Source organism: Lemur catta, chromosome 4 (assembly GCF_020740605.2).
Source record: "Lemur catta isolate mLemCat1 chromosome 4, mLemCat1.pri, whole genome shotgun sequence".
NCBI lineage: Eukaryota > Metazoa > Chordata > Mammalia > Primates > Lemuridae > Lemur > Lemur catta.
The window spans coordinates 19,778,099-19,788,732 of NC_059131.1; the positions used below are offsets into that span (position 1 = coordinate 19,778,099).

The following is a 10,634-nucleotide window of genomic DNA, read 5'->3' on the forward strand; positions in this document are numbered from 1 at the left end:
GCATGCGCCACCACGCCTGGCTAATTTTCTCCATATATACCTTTAGTTGTCCAGACAATCTTTATTTCTATTTTTAGCAGAGACGGGGTCTCGCTCAGGCTGGTCTCGAACTCCCGACCTCGAGCGATCCACCCGCCTCGGCCTCCCAGAGGGCTAGGATTACAGGCGTGAGCCACCGCGCCCGGCCAATGAAAGGATTCTTGATCTTTTTCCAGCTCTAGGGTCCAAATTCTGGGGCCAATTGAGGCACCATATAAAAGAGGGTCTTTGGCTTCAGGGTGCTTTAAGACCACAAAAGCACCTTCTGTTTCTGAGTGCCCAGAGTGGTAGCTTAGCAAAGTTCAGATTTTCTCCTGGGAATCACAGCAGCAGCAGTATTACTATAGCTATGACCTCAGAGGGTACCTAGCAAGGAAACTTGGGCTCAAGTTTTCACTCTGCCACTAACTCCTGGTGTGGACAGGTCATCTCCCTTCTATGGACCTCAGTGTCCTTGTTTGCAAAAGACTGGGCTTGGTGGTCTCTAGGGTTCTTTCCAGCTCTAGAAATGTTGACTCCCCAGTAGTTTTCTGTTTAAAAACTTACTCATTACCTCTGCAGGTTCCAGATTACATATTTAATAACATATTTACTAAGGCGCCTTATAAAGGGCGCCATATAAAGGGTTTGAGGGGGGTCCCCAAAGAGGTGGAGCAACACTAGCACTGGGCAGGGTTAGAGTAACAGGTGTATCTACGAAGAGTGGGAACAAGTGGCATTTGATAGGATATGACTGTAAAGTTAACGAAGTCATAAGGTTCAACAGATATTCATGGAGTGCCTAGTGTGTGATGGGAATAAGACTGTGGTAAGGTTTTAGCGATTTCAAAGGCCGTGAGTTTACATTTCAGTAAGTTTAGCATTTCAGGGTGCTAATAAGTTCTGACCAGCAACCCAACCCCATGGAAACTGGTGTGCCCACTTTGATGAGGTTGTCTGACCATCTGGGGTCAAGGTGCATCCCTGCAAGGTGGAAATGATTGAGCAAGGCAGACTTAGAGCTGATGTGCCTTCCAGGACAGGTAGGAATTCCAGATAACAGCAACACACTGGACAACGGCCAACCTAAGGGACAGGAATGGCATGGTGAGGAGGAGGTGGAGGAGGAGCAAGCTTAGGGGTAGGGATGGGAAAGTGCAGCGGGAGAGGGGTTATCTCAGAGAACATCCAGACTTAGGTCTCCTTCCTCCAGCACTTATGGAGGGACTGTGGCTCAGACCAGAGGACAACCAGCTCAAATTCTGGTGCCACACCAGAGCTCTGTCTCCTGATGAGACACATAGGTTAAAGACCCTCAGGAGCTCTCTTGCCATGCATGGCTGTTATTCATACCCCTGTCCAGGACCCTTCTAAATACATTTATCTGTCTTGTACCAGCTGAGGACATTTCATCTCCCACAATGATATACAGAGCAGCACCTTCTCTTCTTTATTGTAAATTAGTCTTGCTCTAGTTTCTAAGAGTGTTGCAAAGGATCTGAATGTTTAGGATTTGGTTCATAAGTCTGTGTTCCTTTTAGCTATGCTATTCATGTACATTTTGGCCATGTCCCTTCTGAAGAGTTTCATATTTCCCTGTCCCTAAGACCTGTCACCTCTAAGCATTTTAACCACTCATCTTGAGTTCCATTACATTTTTTTATTGTGGTTCAGCAGCTACCTTTATTGTGAGGGTAAAATAACACTTTGCAGTGAACTAACCTGGCCAGGCTCCTACTTGGCTTTTTGGTCTACCTTTGTGCCTAACCTAGGCTGCAGCACCCCAGGCACTGTCCCTGCACAGAGGCCATCAAAGGCGGTGAGCTCAGGTGGGATGGAGACAAGGGCTGTGGAAGCAAGATCCTCCCTAGGGAGATGGGAGAATGTCAGTGGGCAACACTCTGGGACAGCTTCTGTAAAGCGTGAGAAGTTCAGAATAAAATGCTTGGGCGTCTGAGAAGCCCCGAGCAGGGCACAGTGTTCTGACTGGGGATCTAAAGTAGCTCAAGGTTGAAATGAGAATCATTTTGTCTCCAACTTTTGGCAATGTGGATCTTCCTTGATGTGTGGGGTAGGGATCTGTCATACCTGTAATGAAGGGGGACCAAGTAGAAGTTGGCTAACTGCACGGCAGGCCAGAGCTACAAGAGAGAGAAGGTAAAGGTCAGATGGCGGCCCCACCACCTGACCCCAGACTCACCACCTTGCCTGGCCCTACCCCAACTTCTGCACACAAGACAAAACTGCAAAACTGGGTGAGGGCTTCCCTGAGTATGGTGCCCACAGTGGGAATCAGAGAATAATCCCAACAGAGGGGTTCCTATGTCAGGAGGACCCCCAATCCCAGGGCATTTCTGGACTTAAGGAAGCAGGAGACCAAGCAGTTGAGGTGTCAGCTCTTACATAGTAGTTGGTGATGAGGGCGTCAGGATAATCCTGAGGAGAGAGAGGAGGAACAATGAACACGTGTACCTCCAAGCAGCTCCCTCGTGAACATCACACACAGCCCTCTGTTCACAGGGCAATGCCTGCACCCCTCCCCTCAGCGCCTCCCTCAGCAGCCTGGACTCTACCTGCACTGTCCCCTTTTTCATCCCCGTGCAGCCTGCCTCCTTCCCCTGGGCCGCCAGCCTGCCAGCCAGAGACCATCCCCACACCTGCCCAGCTCACCCGCTGGAGTTTGGCCCAGTTGTCCTGGGCTGACAGTCCATTGAGTGCCCCTACCAGTGGGAGGAAGCAGCCTAGAAAACATGGGGCAAAGCCTCCCTAGGAAAGAGAAACGAAAGCTCTGTGAGTGCCTAAACCCCCACCTACCCCCAACACAGCTTACCCTTCCTCACTCCCTTTCCCTTCTGCTCACCTGATCCAACAACATCTTCTTTAGTGCATCTACCTTGGTGGTGCCAGGGATGAACAGATCCAAAACCTTGTACCAGCCTCCTACTACGGGGCCCTGAAAGTAAACCCCAGGCAGGTGGCAGGCTGCAGTGAGGAGAACACTGGACCTTTACATCACAAAGCTCCTCCCTCAAGTACCAGAAAACAAATCCTAGGGGAAGCAGACACTAAGACAAAAGAGGGCAGCAGGTTGGCTTAGGTGTCAGAAGGAAACTGAAGGATGACTTAGAACTAAGACCACTGTCCAATCCTCTGAAGCCCCATTGTAGGCAGAACTTACCACAAAGCCACAGCCCAGGGATACCATGGTCAGGGTCCGGCCCGTCTGGTGTTCCCGCAGACCCCGCTTCTCCACCAGCTGCTGTGAGATAATGTCACCTAGGCCCATCAGGGACCCTGTGCAGGGTACACAGGTATTGTCAGGACATCTCCTGGAGGTGGGCTACCATTCCAAGGAGGGAGCGAGGTCTGTTGGCTGAATGAGGCTCTGGCACTCTAAGCCCCAGGGCTTCATTCTGGGGGCAAATGGCCAGTCCCTTCTTGCTGCCTCAAAGCCTTCTTCTCCCTAAGGATGGCTCATGTGTATCCTGTCAGAAACTGTGGTGAGCAGGCCAGGGCCCTCTGCATTGAACAGTAAAAGGAAGTCAGAATCAGAAACTGCAGATAGGGGAAGGAGAATCTAAGGTTCCAGGGCTGAGACCCACAGGCTATCAGAATCGAAAGGGCTTGCCAGACAATTTAATCCAAACCCCCTATTTTAGAAGCATGGAAACGAAGGTCGAGGATCTCACATAACTAATAAGGGCAGTGCCACAGCAAGAACCAGGTGCCTTGCTTCCCAGGCACTGTTCTTTCCAAGACGCAGCACTATGAATAGATCATGTGTAGACGGTAGGGAACCCCATCCTTCTTCCCCCAGCCTTAATACAAGACCCTGGCCAATGTCCTTCAGCTTGGTCTTAAGGTCTCGATTCATGGGGAACAACAAGAATAACTCTTTTTCTAGAACAAGAGTGCTCAAATGGCCCCAGGCAGGAAGATGGCTGATTGAGCCAGTAAGAGTCCCCACAAAGAGTCCTGGTCACCTCTTAGCACGATCAGCTAAACCCAGACTTCCCCATTCATAACCTCAGATTGAGCAGGCAATGAGTATAGTAGCCATTTCCCCCAGGCCTCTGCACCTGCTTCCCCTCCCCTAATTGCACAGACACCCAGCTCCGAGCAACCCTGGTAAGACACCCACATTTAGAAACCATGACAGAAATCGTCATTATTTACAGAGCCCCTGGTCAGTTATGGTGGCGTGATGGTTTCTAGCAAACATACACTTACAGGGCTGCTTGGGAGTGACCGTATGATCTCCAGCTCGCCTGTCTATCTCACTGAGTAATGAGAGTCCCCACTTCAGCCTCACAGCCACCATGGTCTCTGTGCCCTCAATTAGCACTGAGCAAACACATCCTTCAACCCCATTCCTTGGCCCAGAGCTGGCTCTGACGTCCATGCTGGCTGCACACTCACAGCTCTGCTCTTCCTCCACACCATCTGCACAGCCCTGCCCTGAGTAGCCTAGTCAGAAGCAGCTGGGTAAGGCTGGAAGCTAGGGCGGGGCACCCATAAGTGACCTGGGCTGCTGGCCACAGAGCAGCTCTAGGGACGCCCCCTCACCGCCCGGCACACCATCAAGGCAGCTCTTCCTCACCTCTCCCTCAAACTCCCAGAGTGGTGGGGCTCTTCCCAGAACACTGTCGGACATGACCTCCCAGAGGGCAAGGACAGAATGCTAGATACCTCTGTTCTCCTCTCCCCCACCACACCTAACCAAGCCCCTGGGAGGTGCCCAGAAAATAAACAAAGGAAAAATGTCAAATGTACTGCTCCAGACAACAGGACTGTTCTGAGAAAGGGCATGGAGAACTCTAAGTCTAGCCCAAAGGACCAGGTCAGGCTCAAGGTGTAAGGACCTCAGGGAACTGAAGGTTTGCTCCCCCAGCCCCAGGCAGTTAGCACTTAATTTCTTGTCCCTCATATGTGGGTTCACTGGCTGCACTGGCAGGAAGAAGAGGGAGCTGCTGCAGCCATGTATAAAGGGAAGAGTGACCCTGAGAAGGCCAGGGGATAGTGGAGCAGAAAAGGCAGTCACTTCTTAAATGAAGGGCCTAACAGTGTGACAGTCTACTCTGGTAAGATGTTTACAGTTTGCAAAGGGCTCTCACACACTTAATCCTCACAAAAGGTCTGGGAGGTAGATGGTCACACCTCCATTTAATGATAAGGAAAGAGTCTTTGAGAGATGAGGTGACTTGGTAAGGAGTGGAGTTGGGACCAAACCCAGGCCTTTCTCAAGGAGGAACAAGGAGGCAGCGGGCACCAAGAGGCTCCTGCGCCTGCCCCTCTGCAGGGGGTTCCTGCCTAGGCAAGGCCCCAAAGGCCCCACATATCAAAGACACTCCCTGGCCTAATGCATTTCCTCTCTGACTTTACTCCCCAGAATTGTCACCTCTGTTCTTGGTTACCTCATGGGGAGGGCACGCAGCAATATTTCGGGGAAAGAAATAGTCAAAGACAGTTGTGTGTTTTTACTATTCACAACTTGCCGACAGTCACACAAGCTAAAAGCAGAGCTGAAATCAAAACTCAAGTCCCTGACTTCTAGCCCCATAGTCCCAGAAGCCTTCAGCCTTTGAGAAAGGATTCTAGGCCCCCAAACATCAAGCCTGAGGGACTGCCAAGAGACAGGGCAGCAGCAGAGTAAGTGGTGTGCAGCTCTGTGGCCGCTGCCAGTTTTGTTCATTTCAGACAGAGCAGTGCCCAGAGGTTCTTTCTCTGCCTATAGATGATCAGGCCCTTGGACCTGCCACAACTCCAGGGTGGTCTAAGTCTTTGCTCCAAGCACAGAGCAAGGCCTCCTTCTCTGGTCCAAGTGATCCTTGTGAGCAGGAGGGGCTCATTCAGATTCCTCATCCCACCTGCCCCGACCCAGAGCCCAAACAGACCAAAACCCCTCTGGGAGATCTCCTGGACATATCTGGTTGGTCTGGATCTTCCAGTGCTCTAGCTCCCATCTCCTTGGACTTGTTTCCAGGGAGTTGGGGCTGGAGGCCTGCAGACATATGATGCCCAGAGCCCTGATGGGGCAAGGCGAGGGGCTGCCAGGCAGCAAGGCCCAATGACAGGCTGGGCGCAGAGCCCAGTGAGAAGATGCTGGCGCAGGTGTGACATCATGCCCCTGGGTAGGTGCCAGTTCTCATGCCGTCACTCCCCACCAGATCCAGGGACCAGGAGGAGGGGAACCTGCCTCTGAGCACAGACTGATTTGGGACTACCTCCTGCCCACTAGTGAAAAAGCCCCAACTCCCACACCCTCTTCCCAGGCATGGGTGGGGGTAAATTCCCTACTTCCCCTATTTTGTTCCTCTCCTGGCTTTTGTGTAGTCTTATGTGCAGGAAAATGAAGTGTTAACAGAAGAGGGGCAGGAAGTAGCTTCTTGGAACAAGGAGCAGGAAGTGTGTCCTTGAGTACAGGAGGCCTAGGTCAGCAGGTATAGCTGCTGGCACGGGGCCAGCAGTGCTGCCATTCTTCTCTGAAGTCTCCAACCATTAACTAGCTGCCTGGGGTAGGGACTTGCTTGGTCTGGCACAGAGCCTAGAGGGAGGTGAAGCCCAGCAGTAGGAGGGGAGAGTGCATCCTCTGGGATTGGTCTGAATGCTCTCTCCATTCCTGGCCTGAACCCATCCTACTGCTAGAAAATGAGACAGAATGGATGGTTTTGCAGCTAGTCAGGTATCTAAGCCCAGACCAGCTGGGGCTGCACTCAGCATTTGGAGGCCCGAATAGTCTCAAGTGCAAGGCACTGCCCTAGGTTCTAATGCCGGCTCTACCATGTGAGACCCAGTGCATGTCATTCCCCCTCTTGCCTCAGTTTCCTTCTCTGTAGTATCAGGGGCTGGACTGGATGCTGTAAGGCCTGTTGAACCTTCACATCCTGGGTTAATTCAGATTCCAGGGAAACCAGTGTCTGCAGCTCAGCTGCTCCCATGGCAGGACCATGGTGGCCTAAGATGGATGGAGCTGGGCCCTGGGCCCACCGGAGACTGCAAGGGCCCTTAAGAAAGGAAGGAATAAGGCTGACTCACACTCTCCACAGAACATGCAGCAAACCTTTCCCCAGGCTGCCCTGTTCCTGACGCTGGCTTGGCCAAAAGTGGTTTATCAGTCACTTACTGCAGTTCAACCCGATAGAACCTTGCTTAGGCCTATGCCATACCAGGGGCTTTGTGTTGATGCCTTCAGTGACTACACGTGTGTAAACTGGTAGTGGAGGGAGTTAACAACCCATGGGGTGAACCCTGGACCAATGTGGGATGGAAGCTGGTGGATAAAGGTCTCTTCTTTTCTCCAAAAATGACTACTCATCCGGACAGTCCTAGGAAGCATTCCAAAGAGCTTCTCAGTAAGTAAGTTTCAAGGGACTGGGCAACCAGTTGCCCTTAGCAGTGGCCAATTTGATAACGCATCCTTACGCTGGCTTTCCCTCTTTCCCTCCATGGGATTATGTCCTACTCCCTAACAAAGTATTTGCACATAAGCTGCAGGCTCTGCTGTAACAGTTATCCATGTTCAGATTTATGGCAAGTGGAACAAACCCAATCCAAACACCACTATAAAAAGAATAGCTTATTTTGCCTATGTTGCCAACAGTCATAGAAAGAGCCAACCCCTTGAGCATTTATGTTTATTGAGCATTGTTTTTATTTCCAAAGCTGTTTCACAGAGATAATCCCTATACTGACCCTGTTGAGTCATATAACTAATCTCAAGTTCTAAATGAGGAAACTGAGGCCCAAAGAGGTTTACTCACTTGTCCTGATTAATGCAGCTACTAAGTGCTATGGCTCTGAGATTCAAATCTTGGTCTTCTAACTCCAAGTCTGAAATCTCTGTTCTGTTTTACAGTATGAGTGATCCCATGGGACCTTAGGAGCTACTGTGTTGGGGCTCAAAAATGGCTCAGTGAGCTAAATCCATGTCCCCCCTTTATTTGTAGTTTGATCCAAATATACTGAACTGCAGGGAAGAAAAAGTGTGAAATGTCTGGAAAAGCCTGAGAAAAGTACTAAGGGGCTACAGGTTGTTTCAGGGCTGAGTTGGGATATAGGCATAGCCTCAGGAAGACTGAGGATATGGAGCCAAAGGGCTCTAGCAGCGACAGACCAGAACCCCAGTTCAGCCACATGTCTGCACCCGAGCCCCCTGGAGTTCTAGCTTCTGCACCTGTCAGCTGCAGATCCCTTGGGTAGGGAAATACAAGGACTATCTTTCCCTCCTTATTCTTGACAGCCACAAGGGGGAACCTTCCATCCGGCAGTTACGGGCCCTGAGGGAATCTAAAGCTGGGCAAAGGGCCCAGCGTGTCAGTTCCCATCACAGCCACACTGTCCAGCATGAGTCACCATACACGCAGCCAGGTTGAGTCATACAGGCTGACGGACACTCTGAGGACAGGACAAGAGGTGGTTGGGCACCGGACGCTGGAGAGGGGCCCAAGGTAGGGCAAAAGAGTCCATCTCCAGGCCATTCATGTAGTGAAGTTTCTAGTGAAGTAGGACTATTGTGGTAATAGGATCCCTGTTCCACCCTAGTTGTCAGTAGTTCCCAATCCCTTCCAACAGTCCTCTTCTCAGAAGCCCAAGGTCCTCATTAGAATCCTGTTCCCTTCCTCTAAAAATAGGTAAGACCCCATCTTAACCTGATTACCCTTTGCACTACCCCAGTGGTCCTTTCTGGTCCTTCCTCAAGACTTACTCATCCCCATGTGACCCCTTTACATTGGCCAACGTGCAAAATGAAGATGGTAACAAATGCAGGTAAGTCATTGCATTACCTCAGTGAGGTTGCTATTCAATTACTGAATCTGGAGTAAAAAACTTTGGTTAGTATATTGTTTAGGGATACATACAGAGGTAGTAAACTATCAGAAAAGAAAAAAGAATGATATAAATAAAACACAGGAAAGTGGTAATCTCTTAAGGTGAGGTGTTCAAGGGATCTCAAAGCTGGGTACTGATACAGGAGTGTTCAGTTTTAAGACTACTTAAACTGTACATCCATGTCTTAAATCATTCTTTTGTATATTTCACAATAAAAAATTCTAAGAAAAACAAATAGGTAAGAGTCTTGATTCAGCATGTATTAGGTATGTGATCTAATGTGGGTTTAAGTAATCCTAGCTCACCCACCTTTGTGGGGTCCCCACAATATAGTGAATATGAAAGTGCTTTGTGTATGTAAAATGTTAGAGGAGTGTTTGTTATTGTTAGTTTTCCAAGTTGGGGCCTACTGGGGCAATGCCTTTATCCTTAAAAACTGCTCAGCTTTTTGAGGACTTTCAAATCTTATGTCACAGCTAGGCCGACTATGCATACCCCTTAAAAATAGCCCTGGGGACCCACTCTCCAAAACAGAATGGGGACAGCTTGGTATGAGACAGCCAACCCTTCAAGGAGGCTGAAGAGAAGCAGGAAATGCGGGCACTGAGGAGGTGTGAGTCTCTGCCTCCCAAATCTGCCTGCTGCTCTGGCCCCACTCAGGTCCCAGAGGGACACTCACCAGCCGTCAGGACCTGTACTTTCCACGGGTGAGCAGCCAGAGCCCGCTGGTATGCCCGCCAGAGTGCCATGCTTCCTGTGAAGCCAAGAGGAGAGGGTGTCACCACCACTGCCCCTCCTCACAATTAAGGAGCCGCCAGACATTCCCTTGTACCACTCCCTCTCCCACTTTCCACTTCCAATATGTCTTAAACCGGCAGAGGCCAGAGGAGGGATGCTTCTTGGACAGCTTCCCGGCACAGGGATCGCCTTAGACAACTGGGGAAGAGAGAAGGGCTGTGGGCAGCTATGGACTCCCGGTGGCAGCCACCGACCACCCTACCCCTAGTCCTAAAGCAGGGCCACCTGGAGGCCTCCGTTCCCAACTGAGGCACTCATGAGGACAGGCTTGCTCTGGTTTCCACCCAGAGCCTGGGTCCCCGAAAAGTGAGCCTGGTCGGTCTCCAGATTCAGACTCTTAGTTGGAAACAACTCGTATCCTTTCTGAGTCCAACTCCACTCCGGAAACGGGTCCCATCACTGCCCGGGCCTGGAAAGATCACACGCCCTGTGGGCGCTCCTGCAGCGCGACGCTTTGAGCCTGTGACCGCGGATCACCTGCCACTCACCTGCGCGCGAGCTGGGCTCGGAGCATCCTATCACGTGACTTGAGCGACCTAGGGGCTTCCGCGGCAAGCCCCGCCCCTTCCGCCCGCCGTCTTGCGGACCCTGGCAGCCAGGAAGGCAATGCGAGTCTGCTGAGCCACTAAAGCCCGTGGAGAGCTCTGCTTGGTCCACCCACTCTGTGAGCCGCCCCGTTCCCAGTTGGACCTTGGTGTGGGGCCCGCCAGCCTTACTTCCTCCTCCTGCCCCTTCTCTCCCAGAGGCCCCGGGCCTCTCTCAACCGGATAGACTCTCCTTATCCAGCCCACACCCCCGCCCCAGAACCGGCCAAGGTCCTGGCATCCTTCTGTCTCAGGAACCAGTTCGGGAACTAAAAGCAAGTTAAGCGCGTGCGTGCAGGGTCTTGCGTTTCTAGATTATTAGCCTCAACTGTGAGTTCCTGAGTGGGTGGGGCTAGGCCTTGTTCATATTTGTCGTCGTCATAGCAAGTAGTTTAGAGCTTTGCC

At 51.2% G+C, this 10,634-nt stretch overlaps 1 protein-coding gene across 2 annotated transcripts; it reads right to left on the reverse strand.

Moving 5' to 3' along the window:
* Positions 1-601: 601 nt before the first annotated feature.
* On the reverse strand, positions 602-10,560 carry MPV17 (mitochondrial inner membrane protein MPV17). 2 transcript variants are annotated; one of them, XM_045549268.1, is made up of 8 exons: positions 10,134-10,560; positions 9,527-9,601; positions 3,197-3,312; positions 2,879-2,971; positions 2,689-2,784; positions 2,422-2,454; positions 2,107-2,159; positions 602-1,104 (listed from the first exon to the last, which is right to left on the reverse strand). In XM_045549268.1, exons 2-8 carry the CDS (start codon positions 9,594-9,596, stop codon positions 1,035-1,037), a joined length of 531 nt encoding a protein of 176 aa, XP_045405224.1. In that variant the 5' UTR covers positions 9,597-9,601; positions 10,134-10,560; the 3' UTR covers positions 602-1,034. The 2 variants fall into 2 exon arrangements, with proteins under 2 accessions (XP_045405224.1, XP_045405225.1); XM_045549269.1 differs by lacking the exon at positions 10,134-10,560 and adding an exon at positions 9,848-10,100.
* Between the last annotated feature and the right edge of the window lie 74 nt (positions 10,561-10,634).

What these genes read in the sequence shown, in the direction of transcription:
- MPV17 (XM_045549268.1), bottom strand. Translation starts at nt 9,596, where the DNA reads ATGGCACTCTGGCGGGCATACCAGCGGGCTCTGGCTGCTCACCCGTGG. An exon ending in ACTGGGCCAAACTCCAGCGG is followed by an intron (nt 2,455 to 2,688) that starts GTGAGCTGGGCA and finishes CTCTCTCCTCAG; the next exon opens with GATTATCCTGACGCCCTCAT. An exon ending in CCCTCATCACCAACTACTAT is followed by an intron (nt 2,160 to 2,421) that starts GTAAGAGCTGAC and finishes TCTCTCTTGTAG; the next exon opens with CTCTGGCCTGCCGTGCAGTT.